General features: G+C 44.8%; 2 protein-coding genes across 2 annotated transcripts in view; one reads left to right on the top strand and one right to left on the bottom strand.

Annotated features, from left to right (window-relative positions):
- The window catches only part of LOC133122926 (CDP-diacylglycerol--glycerol-3-phosphate 3-phosphatidyltransferase, mitochondrial), a 24385-nt gene extending 17570 nt beyond the window's left edge, over positions 1-6815 (top strand). Inside the window, exons 10-11 of the mRNA XM_061233209.1 lie at positions 1969-2106; positions 4490-6815. Of these exons, the coding sequence (XP_061089193.1) occupies positions 1969-2088 (120 nt within the window). The 3' untranslated portion in view covers positions 2089-2106; positions 4490-6815. The remainder of the gene's footprint in view (positions 1-1968; positions 2107-4489) is intronic.
- A 76-nt stretch (positions 6816-6891) lies between these two features.
- Positions 6892-20843, bottom strand: LOC133111621 (autocrine proliferation repressor protein A-like). The gene is made up of 13 exons (XM_061222109.1): positions 20184-20843; positions 16688-16871; positions 15310-15358; positions 14298-14414; positions 13582-13680; positions 13120-13209; positions 12730-12859; positions 12272-12392; positions 10525-10651; positions 9675-9763; positions 9330-9420; positions 8626-8691; positions 6892-7786 (listed from the first exon to the last, which is right to left on the bottom strand). Exons 1-13 carry the CDS (start codon positions 20401-20403, stop codon positions 7667-7669), a joined length of 1503 nt encoding a protein of 500 aa, XP_061078093.1. The 5' UTR covers positions 20404-20843; the 3' UTR covers positions 6892-7666.
- Positions 20844-27972: the final 7129 nt, after the last annotated feature.

Raw genomic sequence — 27972 nt, 5'->3', positions numbered from 1 at the left:
TCTCTTGGTTCTGTTATCTCTTCCCATGGCTTTTCTTACCACTCTTACACCGATGACACCCAACTCTTTATTTCCTTCCCCACCGACACCCAAGTCACCACACAGATCTCTGCCTGCTTGGCTGATATCTCTGCATCCAACGCACTACATCACAGTGACACAGAGCATCCAACGCACTACATCACAGTGACACAGAGCATCCAACGCACTACATCACAGTGACACAGAGCATCCAACGCACTACCCACCACCTGAAGTTTAACCTTGCCAAAACTGAGCTTCTCTACATCCTGGCTAAGTCCTCTCCGTCAATCGACCTCTCACCGACTGTTGAGGACTTTGTAGTTTCCTCCTCCCGTACGGCAAAGAATCTTGGGGTGACTCTTGATAACTGCCTCACCCTGGCTCCACAAGTATCCTCCACTGCCAGAACCTGCAGGTTCTTTCTGTACAATATACGCCGTATCCGTCATCTCCTGACGGAGAAAGCCACCCAGCTCCTAGTCCAGGCACTCGTCATTTCCCGCCTGGATTACTGCAACTCCCTCCTAGCCGGTCTCCCAGCTTGTGCCATCAAGCCCCTCCAGCTGGTCCAGAATGCTGCAGCCCGCCTGATCACCAATCAGCCCAGGTCGGCTCATGTCACCCCGCTTCTCATTGGCCTCCACTGGCTTCCTATTGCCGCACGCATCCGATTCAAGGCCCCAGTGTTGGCATTTCAGGCTGCTAAGGGGACTGCCCCACCTTACATACAATCCTTGATCACTCCCTACTCCCCAGCTAGACCACTCCGGTCTGCCAGCTCTGGTCGCCTTATGGTTCCCTCTCTACGTGCACCTGGCGGTCGAGCTGCACGTTCACGCCTGTTTTCCGTTCTGGTTCCTCAGTGGTGGAATGACTTGCCTGCCACTGTCAGGACAGCAGAATCCCTCCCCCTATTTCGACGCAGACTAAAAACACACCTTTTCAAACTGTACCTTAGTCCTCCCTCCTGATTTCCCCCGCCCCCCCTTTCTGATATCCCTATCCCTCTTGTCTAACCCCCCCCAAAAAAATAAAAAAATAAAAATTGCACTTATGATGACTATATGTTTAAAACAGCACTTCCTATGTATTTTCCTAGTTATGGATGTGATGCTTTGACTTGTGGAAGAATCTATGCACTTGTAAATCACTTTGGATTAAAAGCGTCTGCCAAATGATTAAATGTAAATGTAAATGTAAATGTGTGTGTGTGTGTGTGTGTGTGTGTGTGTGTGTGAGAGATATTAGTGTGTGTGTGTGTGTGTGTGTGTGTGTGTGTGTGAGAGAGAAATATTAGTGTGTGTGTGTGTAAAGTGTGTGTGTGAGAGATATTAGTGTGTGTGTGTGTGTGTGTGTGTGTGTGTGTGTGTGTGTGTGTGTGTGTGTGTGTGTGTGTGTGTGTGTGTGTGTGTGTGAGAGAGAGAGAGAGATATAGAGGGGCGATATGGCTCAGGCAGTAAGAGCAGTTGTCTGGCAGTCGGAGGGTTGCCGGTTCGATCCCCCGCCCGGGCTGTGTCGAGGTGTCCTTGAGCAAGACACCTAACCCCCAAACGCTCCTGACGAGCTGGTCGGGGCCTTGCATGGCAGCCAATCGCCGTACGTGTGTGAGTGTGTGTATGAATGGGTGAATGAGAAGCATCAATTGTAGAGCACTTTGGATAAAGGCGCTATATAAATGCCAACTATTTACCATTTACCATATTAGTGTGTGTGAGAGAGACTAGTGTGTGAGAGTGTGAGAGTGTGTGAGATGCTCTGTGTCACTGTGATGTAGTGCGTTGGATGCTCTGTGATGTAGTGCGTTGGATGCTCTGTGATGTAGTGCGTTGGATGCTCTGTGATGTAGTGCGTTGGATGCTCTGTAATGTAGTGCTTTGGATGCTCTGTGATGTAGTGCTTTGGATGCTCTGTGATGTGGTGCGTTGGATGCTCTTGTTCCGGCAGGAGCAGGAGAGGCTGTATCAGAGGTCCACTGAGGTCTGCAGCGCCACCTTCAGGCAGCCCGACAGATACGTCAGGCTCTGGGTCCAGCTCCTCACCCCGCTCATCAAGAACTTCTTCTGAACAGAACCTGCAGAACGGGTCAGTGTGTGTGCGTGCGCAACTGTGCGAGCGTAGTGTGTGTGTGTAGGGTTTGAGTGAGTGTGTAGGGTGTGAGTGAGATTGTGTGTGTGTGTGTGTGTGTGTGTGTGTGAGAGCGCTTGAACTGCGTTCAGGTCTCGACTGTGGGAATGTCACTGACCAGGAAGTATCACCATCAAAGCCTGAAAGCCTCAGATCTGCTGCTCTGTGTGGGAGACGAAAGCACTTCCGGATTCCCCATAATCCCCAAACACCTACGCTGCATAGGTGCCAATTATAATTGTTTGTATTTTTCCAACTGTTATGGGGCGGCATTGGCGCCGGTGGTAAGAGCAGTCGTCTGGCAGTCGGAGGTGTGTGTGTGTGTGTGTGTGTGTGTGTGTGTGTGTGTGTGGTGTGTGGTGTGTGTGTGTGTGTCGGTTTGATCCCGCCCTGGGTGTGTCGAAGTGTCCCTGGGCAAGACGCCTAACCCCCAAATGCTCCTGACGAGCTGGTCGGTGCCTTGCACAGCAGCCAATCACAGTTGGTGTGTGAGTGTGTGTATGAACGGGTGAATGAGAAGCATCAATTGTACAGCGCTTTGGATAAAGGCGCTATATAAATGCCAAACATTTACCATTTTATTATTATAGTTATGGAAGCTCGTGAAACCCACTTGGTGAATTATTGTGAAATTTGGCACATTGATAGAAGACAAGCTAACATATCCAAACAGCAAGTTTGGCATCAGTTTATGCAGCCCTCTTGCGCCGCCAAAAGGCCAAATTTGGAAGTGTACTTTCCTCAAGGGTCTTCAACGCACTTGTCCCTGGTTCTGATTTGCACCCTGCTAAATGACCATAATGTAATGTAATGAATCTGATGTTAGATTTTTTTTTCCACAAATTCCGCTATTTTAGTTCCACTCTTTCACACCGACAAGGCTCTGTGCTGGTTCTGGTTCCCGGACTTAATTTCGAACCGGCCGGCGCGTTCAGACCGAAAATGAATTGGTTCGGAACCTGAACTTGGTTCTCAGCTGGAACCAAAAAATAGTTGGCTTTTCCTTGCGAATCGTGACATCATCAGTGGGTGTGTCATATTCCGCCTGCCTTGTGCATTGAGCAAGGTGGAACTTTGGTTCTGCTTATGGACGAGAAAGCACCGAGGTTCTGAGACTCCAGAACGGAACCAGAGCCAGAACCAGAACCGCGTCTGTCTGAAAACTGCATTCTAACTTGGAAATGGCATGCCCTTGGACCGCAGACGGTGATGTGATGGTGATGTTAATGCTAGTGCTAGCTGTCAGTGCTAATGATAATGCTAATAGCTTATGGTGATGTTAATGCTAGTGCTAGCTGTCAGTGCTAATGATAATGCTAATAGCTTATGGTGATGTTAATGCTAGTGCTAGCTGTCAGTGCTAATGATAATGCTAATAGCTTATGGTGATGTTAATGCTAGTGCTAGCTGTCAGTGCTAATGATAATGCTAATAGCTTATGGTGATGTTAATGCTAGTGCTAGCTGTCAGTGCTAATGATAATGCTAATAGCTTATGGTGATGTTAATGCTAGTGCTAGCTGTCAGTGCTAATGATAATGCTAATAGTTCATGGTGATGTTAATGCTAGTGCTAACTCTCAGTGCTAATGATAATGCTACTAGCTTATGGTGATGTTAATGCTAGTGCTAACTGTCAGTGCTAATGATAATGCTAATAGCTTATGGTGATGTTAATGCTAGTGCTAGCTGTCAGTGCTAATGATAATGCTAATAGTTTATGGTGATGTTAATGCTAGTGCTAACTGTCAGTGCTAATGATAATGCTAATAGCTTATGGTGATGTTAATGCTAGTGCTAACTGTCAGTGCTAATGATAATGCTAATAGCTTATGGTGATGTTAATGTGAGTGCTAACTGTCAGTGCTAATGATAATGCTAATAGCTTATGCTGATGTTAGTGCTAGTGCTAACTGTCAGTGCTAATGATAATGCTAATAGCTTATGGTGATGTTAATGCTAGTGCTAGTTGTCAGTGCTAATGATAATGCTAATAGCTTATGGTGATGTTAATGCTAGTGCTAGCTGTCAGTGCTAATGATAATGCTAATAGTTCATGGTGATGTTAATGCTAGTGCTAACTCTCAGTGCTAATGATAATGCTACTAGCTTATGGTGATGTTAATGCTAGTGCTAACTGTCAGTGCTAGTGCTAATGATAATGCTAATAGCTTATGCTGATGTTAGTGCTAGTGCTAACTGTCAGTGCTAATGATAATGCTAATAGCTTATGCTGATGTTAGTGCTAGTGCTAACTGTCAGTGCTAATGATAATGCTAATAGTTTATGGTGATGTTAATGCAGATGGTAATGCTAATAGTGGTGATGGCTGTGCTTTCCCAGGCTACAGGTCCAGGCAGAGGCTTCCCCAACAGCTGGCCCTACAGCCCCGCCCCCAGAGGGGTTTCCACGGTGACAACCTCTCAACACTCGTTCCGGGTCTCCGCTAGCAACCCGCTGCCATGCGACATCGCCAACATCATCTCAAGCCCCCCCCCCACTAACTGTCCTGGCGGGACACCTGCGTCACACCTGTGTGACACCTGTGTGACACCTGCGTCACACCTGCGTCACACCTGCGTGGTGCCTCTCTTCCTGTCTTCCTTTGTCTAAGCAGTGAACATTTTTACAGTTTCGGAAGGAAAGCCCAGTCGCTGTGTGAAGGTCCCTGAGGGATTTTGGTGTTTATACTCGTTTTTATATGATAAGGAATGACATCCATTTATGTTAAATAACATGTACATAAATTCACCTGTTGTGGCTGTGGTTCGACTGCGTTCCCCGGTTGTGGCTGTGGTTAGACTGCATTCTGCAATTTGGTCTTCAGAGCTGCGAACAGCAGTGATCACCGTGGTGACAACCTGTTCTGCCCCGGTGTGATGTCACAACAGGAAGATACCATGTCGGGATACAAAGGGGTGACTCATTCCAATCCCTTACTTTTTTCTTACTCCTTTTCATGGCCCTAGCTCCACCCATCGAAAGAAAAAGTAAAAAGTAATGAAGATGAAGAACGTTAATCAGGCAAATGGAATGTTCTTGCTCCTTCAAACATCCACAGGTCGATGATTTATGTCAGACTTTAGGTTGAAAATACTTACGCAAAAGGATGTGCTCGTGTTTCCTCACAAGAAAGGTGGCGGGCTTCGTTCAGTTTCCTGGTCATGAGCAAAGGGAGGAAGTTAAGGAAAATAAGCGTTTGGAATGAGCGCCATATGTACCAAGAACACACCAAGAACTAAAACTATAAACGTGCACTACAGCGATGTGAGCGTCCACACTGATGAACGATAACGTTCTGTCAATAGGCTCATGGCAATGTCGTCTGCCATTTTGAACGCCCCGTGAGTTGGGATGGACTGTGGTTAGCCGGATGGATGGACTGTGGTACAGGGCAGTTATTATAAAAAACAAATGTACATGTTGTCATTCACAGAAACTCTAACGTGTACAGTGTGTATAATGTTTGTATATTAACAGAACAGAATGTGTATTGAAGTAGGTTTTTTCAAATAAAATGGTTTTCCAATGGAGTCTGAAGCAGGGTGATAATGTACGATTTTCCCATTCCACGGTGGCCAACCATGAATAAAGCAAAGATAGGCCTGCATGCAGCAAAGATGCACAAACTATAATACAAACTGTAATTTTTGTCTCTTATCAATGATTCTTCATCCTCCTGACACCTACACTAACCCTAATCCTGACCATTTCTCAATGTCAATGTCAATGTCTCAATGTCAAAGAGCGTCTGCCAAATTCCAATAATGTAATGTAATGTCTCCAAACACATTGTCTTTGATTTGCCTATCCACTTAAGAGTTATGATGCATTGTGTGTTCAGAGATGCTCTTCTGCATATCACTGTTGTAATGCATGGTTATTTGCATTACTGTCACCTTCCTGTCAACGTTCACCAGTCTGGTCCTTCTCCTCTGACCTCTCTCATTAACAAGGAGTTTCTGCCCGCAGAACTGTTGCTCACTGGATGTTTTTTGTTTTTCGCACCATTCTCTGCAAACTCTAGAGACTAGTGTGCGTGAGTGCGTGCGTGCGTGTGTGCGTGCGTGCGTGCGTGTGTGTGCATGAAAATCACAGGAGATCAGCAGGTTTGAGATACTCAGCTCTGGGACGTGGTAGAACGGGAGATTCACTGCATGAATGTGCAGCTGACAAATCTGCAGAAACTGTGTGATGCAATCATGTCAACATGGAACTGAGTCTTAAAGGAATGTTTTCAACACCTTGTGGAATCCATGACATGAAATATTGAGGCTGTTTTGAGGGCAAAGGGAGACCCTACCCAGTATTACAGGGCAGCCTGTAGCGTAGTGGTTAAGGTAAAGGACTGGGAGACGCAAGGTCAGTGGTTCTAATCCTGGTGTAGCCACAATAAGATCCACACAGCTGTTGGGCCCTTGAGCAAGGCCCCTAACCCTGCATTGCTCCAGGGGAGGATTGTCTCCTGCTTAGTCTAATCAACTGTACGTCACTCTGGATAAGAGCATCTGCCAAATGCCATTAATGTAATGTAATGTAATGTAATATTAGTATACTGTTCCTAATAAAGTACAAAAAACTAAAGTTTACTAAATAAATTTTTCATCATAATCATTTTTTCAATTCATTATGAATGTCTGCGAACATTTAAAAAAATATTTTTACATTGGTTGGTGAATTAACATGGTTTTGTGTTGATGTAAATAGAAAAAAATAAAAGTTTTTTCAATTTTCTACAAAAACCCTTAGAGTGAAAAATCATTTTATTTTTTGCAGTATTTTTCAGCATGAATGTATTCAGTAATATATCAACATGTTTATTCAACAAAGATGATTATGAAATTATTTTTTATTCAGATACATAAGATTATTGACTTACAGCTTTTCCTCAAACAGTTTTTAAAATTAGTAATTTAGCTGAAGCTTTTATCCAACGCGATTTACACTGTGTACACTTCTACACTGGAGGAAATGACAGAAACACTCCACAGACTGACCGACTGGCACACCCACCCCTAACCGTCACCTCTGTAGCTCATTTTGAACACATTTTTCTGAGGTGTTTACAAATACCGGAAATGAAAAACAAAAGCTTTCTTCCAAACACATTCCTAATTCTGTTGTATCACTGTGTCTAAATATAGCCGTCACTGCACAACCAAGAGATTCTGCGGTAGCTACCTGACCTTCTGTATATTCAGTGCAAACTTCCATAAAAAGCAAATGACCAGCAAATATTTTATGGAAATAAAGCTATTTTATTATGAATATTTTGTTTATGCCACAAAAGTACCTTACATTTGTACAATTCAGTTTTGTTTTTGTGAGTGTTTTGATATTTATAAGTCTTTGGTTGGTTTGTCTTTCTTTTTAGTCCAGCACCCTGCACATGTTTTAATTATTTATAAACTAGCAAATTTCCTCATTCATGATTTAGTTAATTTACAGAGCACAGAGTACAGAGTAAATTAACGAACAGGACTATTCCCACAGGACTATTGGCCTGTAAACCAGTTTGCTCTAGACTATTGTCCCGTGGCAGGCCTGCGCTTTGCATTCTGGGAAGGGAAAGGTGTCGGGGATGATCTGCACCTCGGTGGTGAAGGTCTGCACTGTGCCCAGCGGCCCGCGGAAGGAGGCCTGCATGAGGGCAAACACATCCGTACATATTTACATTCATATTTACATTCATATTCATACTTACATTCATATTTACATTCATATTCATACACTTACATTCATATTTACATTCATATTCATACTTACATTCATATTTACATTCATATTCATACTTACATTCATATTTACATTCATATTCATACACTTACATTCATATTTACATTCATATTCATATTTACATTCATATTTACATTCATATTCATACACTTAAATTCATATTTACATTCATAATCATATTTACATTCATATTTACATTCATATTTCATTCATATTCATACACTTACATTCATATTTACATTCATATTCATACTTACATTCATATTTACATTCATACACTTACATTCATATTTACATTCATATTCATACATATTTACATTCATATTTACATTCATATTCATACATTTAATATGTTTATATTAATACACCTGCACTTGTACATGTGCACTCACATTAATATTCATATTTACATTTACAATCGTTCACATTTGCATGTATATGTATGTTCACATTCACAATTCATTTAATATTTACTCTCATATTCAGTGACATTCATATGTACAGTGGGGGGTTAATGTTGTGTGTGGGGATGAGGCAGTGTGTGGGGATGGTACTCTTTTTTTTGTGAGAGAGACAGAGTGTGTGTGTGTGTGTGTGTGTGTGTGTGTGTGTGTGTGTGTGAGAGAGAGAGACAGAGTGTGTGTGTGTGTGTGTGTGTGTGTGTGTGTGTGTGTGAGAGAGAGAGACAGAGTGTGTGTGTGTGTGTGTGTGTGTGTGTGTGTGATGAATGTTAGATGAATTACCTCAATGAAGAATGCTCTCCATCCAACTTTGGGCTCCAAGAACTTCTTCATATACACTCCAGGAGACTGCAGGACACACACAACACACACACTCAGCTGACCGCTATTTTTACTCCAGGACACACACCACACACATAGCTGACCGCTATCTTTACTCCAGAACACACACAAAACACACACATAGCTGACCGCCATCTTTACTCCAGAACACACACAAAACACACACACAGCTGACCACTATCTTTACTCCAGAACACACACAAAACACACACAAAACACACACATAGCTGACCGCTATCTTTACTCCAGGACACACAACACACACACATAGCTGACCGCTATCTTTACTCCAGGACACACACAACACACACACAGCTGACCGCTATCTTTACTCCAGAACACACACAACACACACACATAGCTGACCGCTATCTTTACTCCAGGACACACACAACACACACACACAGCTGACCGCTATCTTTACTCCAGAACACACACAACACACACACATAGCTGACCGCTATCTTTACTCCAGGACACACAACACACACACATAGCTGACCGCTATCTTTACTCCAGGACACACACAACACACACATAGCTGACCGCTATCTTTACTCCAGGACACACACAACACACACACACAGCTGACCGCTATCTTTTCAACAACACTGCAGCGCTGCAGCTGGAGGGGCGCTGCGTACCGGGCTGCTGACGGGCGATGACCACCACGGGACGGGGCGGAACAGGACGCCGGGCGGCTGTGGCGAGGCCACGGCCCAGCGGAAATCTCTCCTGGGGAGGGAGAGGAGGTGCAGCCCTTTTACAGTACACCACGTGGAGCAGTCACAGCTAAGAGAGTGAACTTTTGAAAAGGAATAATTATTGATACTTCCAATGACAAAATATTTAAAATTGCATTCATAGCAGCAGTAGTAGTAGTAGTAGCAGTGTTCAACATTATTCCTTTGAAGAATTAAAAATAATTGGAATTAATATGATAAGAAATAAATAAGTAGCAGCAGTCGGGGGGTTTTGCACATGCCCACCTCTTTGCGTCCCAGGTGACAGCTTCGTATGCGAGCACTTTGATTGGCAGGGTGTCGGTGTACAGGTAAATGGCTCCGGAACCCTCTGACTGCAAAGAGGAAAAGGAAGACTTTTCACACCGGAGAAAAGGGACTCTGCGTCCCCCTGGTGGCATCCTGAGGAACTGCAGTAGCAGGGAGGGACGATGCACACACCTGGAATCACCTGCTGAGACTGATTGGTCATGTGCTGATCTGACTAAACACCAGCACCCCATGCATCTGGCCAGGAAGCACAGCTCTATGTAAAATGGAGGCTGGGATAGGCTGAGTGCTCACATACGTAGGAGTTCAATTTATTGGAATGTCTTCTGAGGGCAGCATTAGATGTGATTGGTTCTCTCAGGCGCCCAATCAGGAAAGTGTGGAGGTGGGATCATTCGCAATAGAAAGTGCAAACCTGAGCTCTCATTAAGACCAACGTTTGGTCAAGAAACCGTTTTTTCACTGAAATTAAAAGTAATTAAAATGACAGATAATACACAAATATAAATATGAAAGGAACAGGGAAGCCTTGAACGCTGCCCTGTTGGGTTTAGTGCTAACCACCACTGACTCCACCTCTTCTGTTTTCTGATTGGTGCCTGATAGAACCAATCACATTTAATGCTGGCCCCAGAACACATTCCAATAAATATCAGTCCTGTGTGCCGTGGTCTCCAGGAGGACTATATCAGTCCTATGTGGTCCTGATGGTCCTGAGGATCCTGTGGCCATGGTCTTCCCTGGAGTGCTTGAAATGGTAGAATTATCATGACACCTGGTGTCAACAGAGAAAGACTTTGAGGGTGGCCATCCAGTGAGCACCGACCTGTGTCCTGTTCCAGTGCATTGTGGGTTGTTGGAGGCCCAGCATGGTGCTGAGGTAGAAGGACTGAGTGGAGACGATCACACTCAGCAAGTGACCCACGCACAAGTGCTCTGCATTGGGCAGCACCCTGAGAGCAGGAGAGAGGACTGTGAGTGCCGCTACAGAGAACAACTACAACACAACTACACTGTAACTACAACACAACTACAACACAACTACACTGTAACTACACTGTAACTACAACACAACTACAACACAACTACACTGTAACTACAACTACAACACAACTACACTGTAACTACAACTACAACATAACTACACTGTAACTACAACTACAACACAACTACCCTGTATCTACATCATAACTACTGTAAACTACACCATAACTACATCACAACTACAACATAAGTACAACACAACTACAACTACAACACAACTACACTGTAACTACAACACAACTACAACACAACTACACTGTAACTACAACTACAACACATCTACCCTGTATCTACATCATAACTACTGTAAACTACACCATAACTACATCACAACTACAACATAAGTACAACACAACTACACTGTAACTACAACTACAACACAACTACACTGTAACTACAACTACAACACAACTACAATGTAACAACAAGTACAACACAACTACAATGTAACTACAACACAACTACACTAAATACAACACAACTACAACAACTACACTGTAACTTCATCATAAATACTGTAAACCAAACCATGACTACAACACAACTACAACACAACGACACTGTAACTACATCACAACTACACTAACTACAACACAACTATACTGTAAACTACACCGTAACTACATCACAACTACACTATAACGACACTGTAACTACATCATAACTACAACACAACTACACTGTAACTACATCACAACTACAACACAACTACACCATAACTAAAACAGAACTAAACTGTAACTACATCACAACTACAACACAACTACACTGTAAAATACACCGTAACTGCAGCACAACTACAACATAACTACACTGTGAACTACACAGTAACTGCAGCACAACTACACTGTAACTACAACACAACTATACTGTAAACTACACCGTAACTACATCACAACTACACTATAACGACACTGTAACTACATCATAACTACAACACAACTACACTGTAACTACATCACAACTACAACACAACTACACTAACTACATCACGTCTACAACACAACGACACTAAAATACACCGTAACTGCAGCACAACTACAGCATAACTACACTGTGAACTACACAGTAACTACAGCACAACTACACTGTAACTACATCCCAACTACAACAAACCTACAACACAAGTACACTCCAAACTACACCATAACTACAACACAACTACAATGTAAATACAACACAACTACACCATAAACTATACCATAACTACATCAAAACTACACTGAAACTATACTGTAGCTACAACATGCTGTAACTGCAATATGACAACAATGGAACAACATAACTACAATGCAACTACAAAATGACAATAATGCAACTATAACATAAGTACGAAGTAACAAGTAACAATATTACGTCAACGTAACTAAATGCAGCAAAGCTCCAACGTAGCTACAGCATAACTACAATGTAACTACAATGTACAAGTAATATGACTATAACAAAACAATTAAATGTAACTCCAAGCTACAACAGAACTCCAAGTGCTTCATCAAAAAGCATCAGCTGAATAATGTATAGCGTAATGCCTGAGGTGTTTCTCTCCTTGCAGCTGCTGGTAGTAGTAGTGGGAGTCGTCAGGGAGGAAGAACTCGTCCCCCGCGGTTGAGATGACCAGCTTGGGCTTCGTTCGGTAGCGCTCGCTGTAGCCTGCATCACACAAGGAAACCACTTCAATGTGTGTGTGTGTGTCTCACACAGGGAACCGTTTCAATTAATACAGTTTATCTTATTTCCCTGTTAATACCAACAATGAGTGTGTGTAGTGTGTGTGTGTGTGTGTGTGTGTAGTGTGTGGATGGTGTGTACAGTGTGTGTGTACAGTGTGTGTAGTGTGTGTGTGTGTGTAGTGTGTGTGTAGTGTGTGTATGGTGTGTATGGTGTGTACAGTGTGTGTGTGTGTGTAGTGTGTGTGTGTGTGTAGTGTGTGTATGGTGTGTACAGTGTGTGTGTAGTGTGTAGTGTGTGTAGGGGGTGATGTTCTCACTGAGAGGGTCGATTAGGCTGCACATCAGGCTCATCTGAGGGGAGTCCAGCAGCTCGGTGATGTTCAGCTCATAGTAGTTCCTAAAGGCAAAGGACCAGCCTCCATATGCCCTGAAATGGTGATGGAGACTCTATACACACACACACACACACACACACACATACACACACACACACACACACACACACACACACACACACACACACACACACACACACACACACACACCCACACACACACACACATACATACATACACACACACACACATACACACACACACACACAAACCCAAGCAGCCTTTCAGAAGCAGCAGTAAAACAGCACAGTAAGTACAGTAGTAGTAGTATATGTACGGTGGCCCACCCTAGCCATGCCCACTCCTCCTCACCTTCGACATGTTGAGGAGGTCCAGCACAATGGGCAGGAAGGAAACCACTCTCTGATCCACAGCAGCTACCAGCCAAGTAGCCCATCCCCGCTGCGCACACGCACACGCACACGCACACACACACACACACACACAAAGACAGAGCTATTATTATTGTTATTATTAGTAGTAGTAGTAGTAGTAGGTAGGAAAAGTACCTAAAAGTGTACATATGCTTGTTGCCAGAGCGATACCCTACAGGTAAAATGCTTGTTTCCAGGGCAATACCCTACAGGTAAAAAACTTGTTGCCAGGGCAATACCCTACAGGTAAAATACATGTTGCCAGGGCGATACCCTACAGGTAAAATACATGTTGCCAGGGCGATACCCTACAGGTAAAATACATGTTGCCAGGGCAAAACCCTACAGGTAAATATAATGAATTGGCAGTGGCAGTCGCTCTGGGGGGGTCAGCGCTCACCTTGGAGGCCCCCGCCACACTGAACCTGTTAATGCGCTGCCGGCCTGCAGAGACCTTCAGCACCACGTCAGAGACCGAGTCCATGGCCCGCACACACGCCTGCAGAGAGAGAGGAGACTCACTGACTCACTGACTCACTGACTCACTGACTCACTGACTGACTCACTCACTCACTCACTCACTGACTGACTGACTGACTGACTGACTGACTGACTGACTGACTGACTGACTGACTGACTCACTCACTCACTCACTCACTCACTCACTCACTCACTCACTCACTCACTCACTCACTCACTCACTCACTCACTCACTCACTCACTCACTCACTCACTCACTCACTCACACATATACACACACACACACTCACAGACACACACACACTCACTCACACACTCAGTCACACACACGCATACAGACACTCACACACACACACACACGCATAGACACTCACCCACACATATACACACACACACTCACTCACTCACTCACACTCTCAGTCACACACTCAGTCACACACACTCACACACACACACGCATACACACATATATACACACACACACACACTCACATATACACACATATACACACACACTCACACTCACACACACACATATACACACACACACATATGTGAACACATATGCACACATATGTGAACACATATGCACACACACTCACACATATGCGCACACAAACATGGTGTGAGAATCACCTTAGTCATTGGAAAGAGGAGGAGCCAGGAGGGGTCGCTGCGATTGGTCAAGAAGTGCCACCAGGTGTAGGCCATGAGGCTGTCTTCGCTGCGCGACTTCCTGCCTGCTGCATCGTGCTGCGAGACCACGAAAACAAGAACACGGTTAACACGTGTGAACATGGTTAACACACAAACACGTTTAATCTATGAGAACATGTTTAGCACACGAGAACAGTTAACACATGAGAAAACGTTTTAACACACGTGAACACGTTTAATCTACGAAAACACGGTGAACATACGCTAACACGTTTAATCTACAAGAACATGTTTAACACACAAGAACACGGTTAACACACAAGAACATGTTTAATCTATGAGAACATGTTTAACACACTAGAACACAGTTAAGACATGAGAACACATTTAATTACTAACCTTTTATCCATTAATATGAAAAATCTGTGAGAAACATCTCATTTTAGAGCATAAGGAACAGTAAGTGAAAGTTTGACACCTGCATGGGAAAGTGCCACCAGAATCATTCACAAAGAAATCTGAGAAAAAATATAAATGGTTGTATATTTTCTTACATACTGATCCAAGTGATTTTGACTGTGGAATAATTGCTGGTGCCAGATAGGCTGGCTTGAGTATCTCAGAAACTGCTGATCTCTTGGGATTTTCACACACAACAGTCTCTAGAGTTTGCAGAGAATGGTGCAAAAAACAAAAAACATTCAGTAAGCAGCAGTTCTGCCGGCAGAAACGCCTTGTTAATGAGAGAGGTCAGAGGAGAATGGCCAGACTGGTCGAAGCTGACAGGAGGGTGAAAGTAATGCAAATGCAAAAATGCATCTCTGAACACAGCGCTTCAAACCTCGAGGTGGGTAGGCTACAGCAGCAGAAGACTTAAGTCTAATAAATACCTTATAATGTGCTTACTGAGTGTATGTGCACATTAATATGCGCTCTTTTCCCACTTAATTTTGTGTGTTTAGCATGTGTGTCAGATATGAAATGTCTGTACCAGGAAGGAGAGCGGCTGGTTGGGGATCTGGGTCAGGCAGGCCGCTACCCTGGAAGAGAGACGAGCTGTCAGTCAAACCGGACACTCTAACAATCTGCGTCCCACTGCAAGGCACTCTGACACTCTAACAATCGGCTTCCCACTGCAAGGCACTCTGACACTCTAACAATCCGCTTCCCACTGCAAGGCACTCTGACACTCTAACAATCTGCGTCCCACTGCAAGGCACTCTGACACTCTAACAATCTGCGTCCCACTGCAAGGCACTCTGACACTCTAACAATCTGCGTCCCACTGCAAGGCACTCTGACACTCTAACAATCTGCTTCCCACTGCAAGGCACTCTGACACTCTAACAATCTGCGTCCCACTGCAAGGCACTCTGACACTCTAACAATCTGCGTCCCACTGCAAGGCACTCTGACACTCTAACAATCTGCTTCCCACTGCAAAGCAATGCACTACACTGGTAGAGGTAGCACAGACATTATGAAGCGTTTTTCCACACACAGTGTGTAGAACAGGACGTGTAGAGGTAGAAACTCTGGGGGGGGGGGGGGGGGCTTGATACAGTGTAGATACTATTTAGTTTGTAGGCAAACTGTGCATTTGGTACACTTTAGTGGTAGGTGTGTGTGTGAGTGTGTGTGTGTGTGTGTGTGAATGTGTGTGGTGTATGGTGTGTGTGTGTGTGTGTGTGTGTGAGTGTGTGTGGTGTGGGTGTGTGAGTGTGTGTGTGTTTGGTGTATGGTGTGTGTGTGTGTGTGAGTGTGTGTGTGTGGTGTATGGTGTGTGTGTGCGTGGTATGTGTGTGTGTGTGTGGTATGTGTGTGTGTGAGTGTGTGTGGTATATGGTATGTGTGTGTGGTATGTGTGTGTGTGAGTGTGTGTGGTATATGGTGTGTGTGTGTGTGTGTGTGTGCGGGTGTGTGTGGTGTATGGTGTGTGTGTGTGTGTGGTATGTGTGTGTGCGGGTGTGTGTGGTGTGTGTGTGTGTGGTATGTGTGTGTGTGTGTGTGCGGGTGTGTGTGAGTGTGTGTGGTGTATGGTGTGTGAGTGTGTGTGGTGTGTGTGTGTGCGGGTGTGTGTGGTGTGTGTGGTGTGTGGTGTGTGTGTGAGTGTGTGGTGTGTGTGTGTGCGGGTGTGTGTGTGTGTGTGTGTGTGTGTGAGTGTGTGTGTGTGTGTGTGTGTGCGGGTGTGTGTGAGTGTGTGTGTGTGTGGTATGTGTGTGTGCGGGTGTGTGTGGTGTGTGTGGTGTGTGTGCGGGTGTGTGTGCGGGTGTGTGTGAGTGTGTGTGGTGTATGGTGTGTGAGTGTGTGTGCGGGTGTGTGTGGTGTGTGTGGTGTATGGTGTGTGTGGTGTGCGGTGTGAATCTTACGTGCCGCTGCTGACGGCGAAGGCAGCGATGATCTTCTGAAAGTAGGTGGAGTGGTCGGGGGGCTGGGCCCCGTTGTCTCCCTGGTCCACGAACAGAAAGGCGGAGTCCTGCAGCGTCTGAGTGACGTAGCGCGGCACTGTCACTGTCAGATAGTGCCACCACACAGGCCGGTCCACCAGAGACTCTGCCAACCAATCACAAGGGCAGGACAGAGGGGTGGACCAATCACACACAGGCAGGACAGAGGGATTGACCAATCACACAGAGATGGGAAAGAGGGATGGACCAATCACATGCAGGCAGGAAAGAAAGGGAGAAAGGGTATACAGTGTGACTCCTCCTACTTCTACATCACATGTCTTTTATCATCAGACCCTACACCCCTGCCAGACCTCTTCGTTCAGCCTCCACAGGCCACTTGGCACCTCCCCCTCTCCGAACCTCCACCTCACGCTCACGACTACTGTCTGTTCTGGCTCCACGGTGGTGGTTGAGGTCAGAACTGTAGAATCTCTCCCCACCTTCAAGCACAAGCTGAAGACACACCTCTTCAAGCAGCACCTCTCCCCATCCCTCCCTACCTCCCTGTGAACCTTAATTGTTGTCTTTGTGATTTACTTAATGTGATTTATAATCGGTATTTTAGTTGGCTAGGTAAGCAGTGTTTGGACAGTTAAGTTTGGTCACTTTTGCTTTGTTGTTTGGTTTGTTTATTTGTTTGTTTAAAAAAATAAAATAAATCAAATAGGCCCTGGTCCTTATCTTTGTTGTACGGGTAGCAGTTGAAATTGTACTTCCCTCTAGGGTCTTTCAGCGCACTTATCCCTGGTTATGGGTATGCACTTTGTTGTACGTCGCTCTGGATAAGAGCGTCTGCCAAATGCCATTGATGTAACGTAATGTAATCATGCAATAACAAAACAACCGTGACCCGAAGTGACCTTTCCCAAGAGTCAAGCTACAGAATGTATTGAGAAAGAGCTGCTCCAGGTCTATGCATAGCATGGGGATATTGCATAGCAGCCTTTGCGCAAGAACGATGGGTTTGTTTTCACTGATGTATCACTGCAACGCTGTTCTTGTGTGTGAGTTGATGATTTGAGTAGATAGATGATTTGAGTACTTCATCAACAAATCTGTTTTTTTATCACCATGGAAGTAATGCTTTTTTCACCAAAATATTTTTAGAATAACTGATTATACAGTGGGTGCAATAATTATTTGATCCCACTTACAAAGAATGGAACTGTGCAGAATTTTAATCATAGGTACATTTTAACATTGAGAGACAGAATATCACAAAATAATCCACAATAACAACATCATATAGATTTTATAAATGTCTTATCATATTTTTGCATGAAATAAGTATTTGATCCCCTACCAATCAGCAATAATTCTGGCTCCCACAGACCAGTTAGTTTTCCATTAAGAAGCATTCCTAATCTCAACTCATTACCCAAAACACCTGAGTCAACTCGTTACATCGTTATGTAGCTGTATAAAAGACACCTGTCCACACAATCAATCAGATTCCAACATTTCCACCATGGCCAAGACAAAGGAGCTGTCTAAGGACATCAGGGACAGAATTGTAGACCTGCACAAGACTTGGATGGGCTACAAGAAAATAAGCAAGCAGCTTGGTGAGAAGTTATTATTATTATTAGAAAATGGAAGAAACACAAAGCCACTGCCAATCTCCCTCGGTTTGGGGCTCCACGCAAGATCTCACCTCATGGAATATCAATAAATCATGAGAAAGGTCAGGGATCAGCCCAGTACTACACAGGAGGAGCTTCTTAATGACCTGAAGGCAGTTGGGACCACAGTCACAAAGAGAACCATCAGTAACACACTACACCGTGAAGGACTAAAATCCTGCTGCGCGCGCAAGGTTCCTCTGCTGAAGAAGGCACATGTACAGGCCCGTCTGAAGTTTGCCAAAGAACACCGGGATGATCCAGAGGAGGCTTGGGAGAAGGTGATGTGGTCAGATGAGACCAAAATAGAGCTATTTGGTATCAACTCGACTCGCCGTGTTTGGAGGAAGAGAAATGCTGAGTACAACCCCAAGAACACCATCCCCACTGTGAAGCATGGAGGTGGAAACCTTATGCTTTGGGGGTGTTTCTCAGCTATGGGGACAGGACGACTTCACCATATCGAGGGGAGGATGAATGGGGCTATGTACCAGGAAATTTTGGGCGACAACCTCCTTCCCTCAGTGAGAGCACTGAAAATGGGTCGTGGATGGGTCTTCCAACATGACAATGACCCAAAACATATGGCCAAGGCAACAAAGGAGTGGCTCAAAAAGAAGCATATTAAGGTCCTGGAGTGGCCTAGCCAGTCTCCAGACCTAAATCCCATCGAAAATCTGTGGAGGGAGCTGAAGCTTCGAGTTGCCAAGCGACAGACTCGGAACCTTAAGGATTTGGAGAGGATCTGCAAAGAGGAGTGGACCAAAATCCCTCCCAAGATCTGTGCAAACCTGGTGAAAAACTACAACTTGCCAACAAAGGTTTCTCCACCAAGTATTAAGTCCTATTGTTCTATGGATCAAATACTTATTTCATGTGAAAAGATGATATTAAATTTATAAAATTTATATGATGTTATTTTGGATTATTTTGTGATATTCTGTCTCTCAATGTTAAAATGTACATATGATTACAATTCTACACAGTTCCATTCTTTGTAAGTGGGCAAACCTACAAAATCAGCAAGGGAACAAATAATTATTGCTCCCACTGTATGTGAACGCCACCAACTCCAAATATGCCTCAATTCAATCACTGTCTTCTGGGTTAAGTCTCTATGGATTCGACACATGTCACAAGCAGAAACTGTGAGCCTTGCAGGAGTACAACTAGCCCAGCCAAGGCCGGACTGTTTGAACGCTGTGTTCTAACCATATACTGTATAAAAATGTTCCAACATGCCCCCGCCTATTATAAATGCATCAGCCACAAAAACATTTAATGTAGTGTAATGTTGTATATTCCAGTATAGACAAAATGTAGACCATTTCTGCAGGACAATTATTTGTAACGGTGTAAATGTAAACGGTAAGAAATGTTGGGTTCACCAGCCTTTGACTTGTATTCAAACAAAACCTTTCCCCCCACTGCAGTTTAAGCTTGCCCGGGGCAGTTTCACTATACTTTCGGCTGAACTGTAATCTCCAGGAATGTCCTTCAACTGTACCGATGGTCTATAGTCATAGTAAAGACATGCATCTGGTTACTGGATTAAACATATTTGCTCTTACATGTGTATATATCTTTTAATTAAGCGAAAACCTAAAAGTGTTTGGTTGTTGGCCGGTCTCCCCTAATTCTGAAACTTCATATTTAAGACTTTTAAAACCCGCAGTTGACATCTAGTTGTGCTTAAAATTGACTGTATTAAAATCCCCCAGTACATAACCGACTGGGTGGAGTTTCCACGGATCAATTCCGATAGAAAAGCATTTAGCGTAGCCTCGTATTACCGTTCAGCCACTTCAGAGACGTCATGTTGAGCACGTATGTGGTGAAATCCTTGTCCCTCCGGGTCAGGTTATCGAGCACTGTGTAGGAGTAGTGCGGGTCGAAGGCGTTGACGTACTCATCCAGAGCTGTTTTGGGATCCCGCGGCAGCGGGACACCGTCGGTGCGGGGTAGGACAGTCCAGAGTAGCGACTGCAAGAACAGAATCCAGGTCCGGTCCATAGCGAAGTGTTATGCTGTCGCGAAAATGGCAGGGCTAGACAAGGTCTCCTATAATTGCAGTGCACTCCTTTAAATTTCTGTAACAACCCGGTCGTTATTTGGATTCTGTCAGGCGTTGTCGGTCGCCGGAATGTTGTTGCTTTGTCTCATCACCATTACTCGCGTCTGCAGTGGACGCGGACGGAGGACGGTTGTGTAATGTTTTAGCTTTCTTTTTAAAAGCCGCGGACAACACCGCGGAAACTCCGCGCTTCCCTGTTCTCCGCTCAGCTGCAGCTGTTTAGAGGAACCACCCCTTTCTTGCATGTGCCAACCGCTCGCAGTATCATAACTCCAATAAGACTGATTCTTGCATCTGAGGAGCTGTTCCTTATTTCCTACAGGTAAAGAATGCCACAGCACCTGAATGCCAGGCTTGCTGGAACTACTATAAACGTACACAAGTCACAGTCTCAACAACATACTTGTAGTTTTTTTCCTTCGTCGTGAGGTGCCATAAATCGTTCGGAACGAATGTGCACGCCTTCTGATGTTCAGAACACCTGACTCTTTGTGAATTGTACGTTATCCGAGCTGTTCTATAGTTCATATGACCCTTGGTATGCAGTTATTGTACGTTGCTTTGGATAAAAGCATCTGCTAAATAAATGTAATGTAATGTTTGATGTTTAGAGGTGTTAAGTGGGCACTGCGTTTCCCTGGGTAGCTGAGTACTGTTGGTGTGCTGGAGATAATATAATAATTTATGTATAATCAAACACTTTTTTCCAGCTGGTTGCTGTAAATCTTTTTTTTTTTTTGCTGGTTGCTTGAAAAACTGGGCACTAAACTGAAATTTCACAATAAAAATGTGACATTTTAAAGCTTCTGAAATTGTCTTTGCTTTATTGGGTCAGTCGGGGAGATCAGGGTAGGTTGTCACACTGTTCATTTCTCCAAAACAAGAGGCACTAACTCAAAAAATGAATAGCCTTTTTGTGTGAAAGTCACAATAATCTGATGTGAGGAGTTTTCTTTTACTTTTTTACCTCCAAACGTAAAAAAATAAAAATGGCACTTCACATTTTATTTGGAGGTGTTGGCCATTGGCCCAATAAAGAGGCACGCCATACTGTAGCTCACCCAAGAAGCAAAGAGTCCAGGGGCAACTACACTACCCACACTGCACTGCTTTATATCTCATGTGGCCCACACACAGAGACCAGAGGATGGCTCGTCACTGTTACAGTGCTCATGAGTTTATGCCATGGCTACATAAATGTACACAACTGTGGTGTGGTGTGTGTGTGAGTGAGTGTGAGTGAGTGTGTGTGGTGTGGTATGGGTGTGGTGTGGTATGGGTGTGGTGTATGGTGTGTGTGTGTGTGTGTGTGTGTGTGTGTGTGTGAGTGTGAGTGAGTGAGTGTGTGTGTGGTGTATGGTGTGTGTGTGTGTGTGTGTGAGTGAGTGTGTGTGTGTGTGTGTTGAGTGTGTGTGTGTGTGTGTGTGTGTGTGAGTGAGTGTGTACGTACGTGTGTGTGTGTGTGTGTGTGTGTGTGTGTGGTGTAGCACAGAGTGTCTGGAGTCGGACAGTGTGTGCGTTACCCTTTCTGAAGCTGGCCTTTTGGGAACCAGCTTGTACCCGTTTCAGTCACAAGAAGGACCGAATTTTCAAGACAGGAAGTGACACGCAACTTCCTGTTAAAGGAAACTGCACCAGTCAGCTGAGAAGTGTTGTCAGTTATACATCTGACTGTATTTTTAAATCGCTCACACCCGGTGATAGTGCTAGTGTGGGTCAGCTGGGAGGGTAACCATACGGTGTGTCCATCACTGGAACAGTGCATTCACTCCACTACCACTTTTTGCTTAGTCTAATCAACAGTACGTCGCTGTGGATAAGAGCGTCTGCCAAATGCCATTAATGTAATGTAATGTATCAACCTTCTCTTCTCCTTCCCCGGGAAACCGTGCTCTGTGGACTCCCTCCCACCACTGTGCCTCTGTGCCTCTGCTGAAGCAGGTGAATAAAGAGGCTACAACTCCACCCTCCTCCACTCATTTCAACAGAAGTCTTTTCATATTTATGGGACTTAAACCTGCTCACACCCTAAAAAAAACAAACCCACAAAATCTGGTACTATCCAGAAAGTGGAGATGGCAGAGAATTTGAATAAAGTTGCTCTTAGAAATATTTATATGTATGTCAGGGCAAAAGAGCATTAATTTGTTAAATAAAGTAACAAATTAAGTAATAGACCACGTTTCACATATGTCAATGTTGACTGGGATTACCTGGAGAGCCAGAAGCCAGCAAGACAGCCAAAGTCTGCAGAAGAACTGTGGCAACTGTGTGCAAAATAATGTACAATATATATTTACAGATGTTTATTAATTATTCTTTCATTCTTTTTTTACATGTGCCTAAGACTTTTGCCCAATACTGTACATTTTAAATGTCGAATATAAGACGAGAAAATGTGAAATTTGTTTTGGCGACTGTATCTAATCCGCTCGAGGAAAATCCCATCGGAGACTGAAAGGTAATCCTCTTAGTGCTGAAGCCATCTGGACAGCAGTTCCCTCGCTTCCTTAACGCAGGACCTCACTCCACACTGCCAAAAACAAAATGTATGAGATGTACAACAGCTCTTTGGATGAGGAGAGTAGGGATGAGAGTTCCTCCTCCAGCCCTGAGGATGAAGCTGTGTGTTTTGCCGAGGACACAGGACGCCCAGGGGCTGGGCCCCTGGGGCCGATGGAGGAGCGTGCAGCCGGCCCTCAGGGCCCCACACCCTGCGGGGAGATGTGCCGAGACGGAGCCACCTGGCCCAACCCACCCGCGGCCGACGTGGAGGGAAACAGTGCTGTCAACGGTACGCTGCTCACGTCCACGGAAGACTGAGAAAGACCTTCTGAAATGAGAGACTTTTAGAAAAGACTGGAAGAAGCCAAGTGTCAGTCAGACTTTGGGATATCAGAAATTAAACTGGAAGAAGCCAAGTGTCAGTCAGACTTTGGGATATCAGAAATTAAGTATCAAGACATCACAAGTGTCAGGACATTAGTAAAAGCCATTGGTAGTTTAATATTGACCATTCATTCATTATTCTGAGTGTGCTTCTAGAATAAATCTGACATCCAGGCAAAGGGAGGGTGGAAAACCGGCAGTCCTCGGACCTCGAAGGGCCGTGACTTGATGATCCCTGTTCTAGCAGGTTCTTCAGTCACGCAAAGTGAGCTAATGAAAGGTTAAATGTGCAGCAGCAAGACGCTGTGCAGTATGCGCAGTAACAGCCATGAGCCCTTTGCAGCCGCAGGGATTGAAGCGTTGGGCCAGGGTGAGAAATCAACCCTCATGAGCGGGAAGCTGAAAGGCTGCTTCGTTTTCGGTTAAAGGGGCAGTTCACCCAGAGATCAACTCAAGAAGCCCCAGGGGTTGGGGGGGGACACAGTTGGAGAGTTCCGGCAGTAGAATAAATAGTTATTGAGTAAACTGTCATTTTTAAGCTCTGTTGATGTTCACGAGTAGGTTGTGGCATTATATTTTGGAAGAGTTGTTGATGGTGCGTTTTTCACATTTGTGGCTGAATCAGGTCCATAGAGGTCTCTTATCATGGCAAACTGTATCTAAAAACGTTGTTGAATCTAGAAAATGTGTCACATCTCAGTGAAACCATCTGGAGGGAAAGATAGTACTCTGGGTAAGTGTAAAGTTTAATTACATTTGTGGGTGAACTGCCCCTTTAAGGTAGTGGAACTTGTTCCAATTTTGTTCCGTTTCGGTTTCCCTATGCTTGGTCTCATTAAAATACCTTTTTGGCAAAATTGCCGTTTTAGAACAGACCCTGATATACCCAAACTAGTCTTATGGTGTCTGTGTTAGAAGAACTTAAATAAAACTCCTGAACATTACTGATGTTGAATGCAGCAGGTAAGCTACGGGTCATTAGTTTTACCGGTTCAATGTTTAACCCTTTAGTTTAGGACTCGCTGACCTCCATTTTCCCAAGAGAGAGTTCAAAAAAACATTTTTCTATTTCATGTGAGCTCGAATCGATGGTATTAACCCAGTTTAAATATTTTGATGTATTTTAAAAATGGGATTGTTTTTTTTTTGGGGGGGGCGCGGTGGCGCAACAGGCTAAGACGCAGCACACTTGCGGTTGCAGTTTGCTGCAGTTGCACACCGGGGACCGGGGTTCGATTCCCAGTTGTGCCAAGTTAGGCCGGCTCACGTGAATCGGCATTAATTGGCTCGCCGCTCCAGAGGGAGGGTCTTGGCAGGGTTAGCTGATCGCCGTACAATAAGCGCCTCGGACGCCTTGGAACCACGGACACGATTAGAGAGATGAGACGTCTTGAAGAAGGCATGTTGCTCTTCCTCGGCCTGCCAGGGGGCGGGGTGTGGACGGTGTATCTCACACTAACTTCAATTGAATTAGAGGGGGTACAATTGGCTACAGGAAAAAAAGAAGGGAATTTAGCCATGTCCAACCAGCTATACAACCCAGTTCACCAGGCATAACAACCTCAAAAGCACAAATTCTGTTAGAGCACTAAAACCTCTGTAGTGGTTTACAAATTAGATGAGCTTTTTCTTCAGGTGAGATTATTACAAATTATACTAATTAAATATTCTTGTGAGCGCTGACAAATTGTCATTTTTTGGTCTGTTTGAGGCTTTACTAGGGAGCGGTCTGTGCCAGGATAATATCGAGGCAACATGTATTAGCATGACAAATAAATGGGCTGGTACAATCCCATATCATGGTGCTATATCACAATAAAAATATATACTTACCCAAATGTTAAGAATGATGTGTTTTAGCAAATGAGTGATTATGTACTTTCATAAATCTGCAAGCAGCAGGAAGGATTATTGTGATTCTGTTCTTTTTTTTCTTTTACCTGAATTACTGTTACATTTGTCTCAAAGTTCACAAGTCTAGATCAGTTACACTACTTTAGGGATCAACAACTCTGGTCCTCCAATCCGAATCCAGCCCTGGATTTATTTTCTCCCAGGTGATTAGTGCTGCTGATTGGCCAGACTGTCTGCACACCCAGGTAAAGGGAGGGTGAACACACCTGACTCCCAGGTAAAGGGAGGGTGAACACACCTGACTCCCAGGTAAAGGGAGGGTGAACACACCTGACTCCCAGGTAAAGGGAGGGTGAACACACCTGCTTCCCAGGTAAAGGGAGGGTGACCACACCTGACTCCCAGGTAAAGGGAGGGTGAACACACCTGCTTCCCAGGTAAAGGGAGGGTGAACGCACCTGACTCCCAGGTAAAGGGAGGGTGGACACACCTGACTCCCAGGTAAAGGGAGGGTGAACACACCTGCTTCCCAGGTAAAGGGAGGGTGACCACACCTGACTCCCAGGTAAAGGAAGGGCGAACACACCTGACTCCCAGGTAAAGGGAGGGTGGACACACCTGACACCCAGGTAAAGGGAGGGTGGAAGTTGCAGTTCTCTGCTCTGGAGGACCATGAGTTGCTGATCCCTGACCCACACTGATGTAATATTGATGGCTGTGTCCCCTGCAGTGGACAGACCAGAGGACCAGCTGGAGATGCAGGGGGAATCAGTGGGCAGACCAGTGGACCAGGCAGTGGGGCAGGGGGAATCAGACAGACCAGAGGACCAGCTGGAGATGCAGGGGGAATCAGACAGACCAGAGGACCAGCTGGAGATGCAGGGGGAATCAGACAGACCAGAGGACCAGCTGGAGATGCAGGGGGAATCAGACAGACCAGAGGACCAGGCGGTGGGGCAGGGGGAATCAGACAGTGCATCCGAACCGGAGCACCTGGAAGAGGAGACGAACAGTGAGGAGACGAACAGGCGGAGCGAAGCTTCACTCGCCCTTCAGGATGCCTCGGAGGCTACGGTGAGGACTGGGATTCACTCTGCTGCACATTAAAACATTAAATCTGACTTATTTCCTGATAATAGGAACACTGGTTACTGAATTATTGGTAACACATTCGTTCATGCCAATTCATGAAACCTTATTCCATGAATTGGCATGTAATGTAATGTTGTTAACTAATGTAATGTTGTTAACTAACTGCAACTGAGAAGTTAATCTAGCATATAAATGTATGGCCATCTGAGAAGTTGTGACATGGCATGAGGTAACAGTCGATATCCCCCAACAATCACTTTACTTTTAAAGAGTTTACGATGTGCATTTCCTTTCCCAACTCAAACAGCAGAACAATATCTTCTGGTAGATCCAAGGCATGTCTGATCAGAAAAGTTTGGAGACTGGTTTATTTACGTTATTATTATAATGTCAGTGAGTTAACTAATGAGCTATTCCATGAGTGATGGTGTGCTTCTCCCTGAACACTTACTCTGACTAATGGGCAGGTCCAGATGATCAGCCTGATAGCTGATAGTTATAATAGTAATAGTAATAGTTTTTTTACTTACCTTCTCCAGTCTAGGTCCCGGAGTGAGAATGACATCCGAGCATTTCCAAAATCCTGTAAGTATCATAAGCACGTTTCTCATTTTACTGTACCTTGTTGCCACGCATTTTAATCACAAATGACGTTCTCCAGTCATTCGGCCACAGTCGGCACACCCGCACAGGAGGAATCTAAAGAAGACTGACCCCGTAGCCAAGTAAGCCAATCTCGTGCTTTAAGTAGGACATTTTAAGACCAGACCTGGGTCAAACACGCAATTGCTTTGGATTCAAATACCAATACTAGTCATTTTCGAGCACCGACACCGATTGGAGAAAAAAAAAATTCTTAATTAATTTGTTATTTAGCTGACACTTTTATCTAAAGTGACTTACACCAAGCAGGGGTCAATCCCCCCTGGAGCAGTGTGGGGTTAAGGGCCTTGCTCAAGGGCCCAACGGCTGTGCAGAGCTTATCGTGGCGACACCAGGGCTTGAACCGCCAACCTTCCAGGTCCCAGTCGTACCTTAGCCACTCGACTAAGGCTGCCCCTGTAGAGCATTTCACCCAGGTCTGTTTCACCTGTTCACCCAGGTCTGTTTCACCTGTTCACCCAGGTCTGTTTCACCTGTTCACCCAGGTCTGTTTCACCTGTTCACCCAGGTCTGTTTCACCTGTTCACCCAGGTCTGTTTCACCTGTTCACCCAGGTCTGTTTCACCTGTTCACCCAGGTCTGTTTCACCTGTTCACCCAGGTCTGTTTCACCTGTTCATCAGGTCTGTTTCACCTGTTCACCCAGGTCTGTTTCACCTGTTCACCCAGGTCTGTTTCACCTGTTCACCCAGGTCTGTTTCACCTGTTCACCCAGGTCTGTTTCACCTGTTCACCCAGGTCTGTTTCACCTGTTCACCCAGGTCTGTTTCACCTGTTCACCCAGGTCTGTTTCACCTGTTCACCCAGGTCTGTTTCACCTGTTCATCAGGTCTGTTTCACCTGTTCACCCAGGTCTGTTTCACCTGTTCACCCAGGTCTGTTTCACCTGTTCACCCAGGTCTGTTTCACCTGTTCACCCAGGTCTGTTTCACCTGTTCACCCAGGTCTGTTTCACCTGTTCACCCAGGTCTGTTTCACCTGTTCATCAGGTCTGTTTCACCTGTTCACCCA

This window comes from Conger conger, chromosome 2 (genome assembly GCF_963514075.1).
Source record: "Conger conger chromosome 2, fConCon1.1, whole genome shotgun sequence".
NCBI lineage: Eukaryota > Metazoa > Chordata > Actinopteri > Anguilliformes > Congridae > Conger > Conger conger.
This window is presented reverse-complemented; position numbering and strand designations above follow the sequence as displayed.

Excerpts from the sequence above, each read along its gene's own strand:
- LOC133111621 (XM_061222109.1), bottom strand. The coding sequence starts at position 20,403 with ATGGACCGGACCTGGATTCTGTTCTTGCAGTCGCTACTCTGGACTGTC. Across the intron at positions 12,860-13,119 it reads ACCTCCTCAACATGTCGAAG|AGTCTCCATCACCATTTCAG; the intron begins GTGAGGAGGAGT and ends GTGTGTGTATAG. Across the intron at positions 9,421-9,674 it reads GTCACCTGGGACGCAAAGAG|GAGAGATTTCCGCTGGGCCG; the intron begins GTGGGCATGTGC and ends CTCCCTCCCCAG.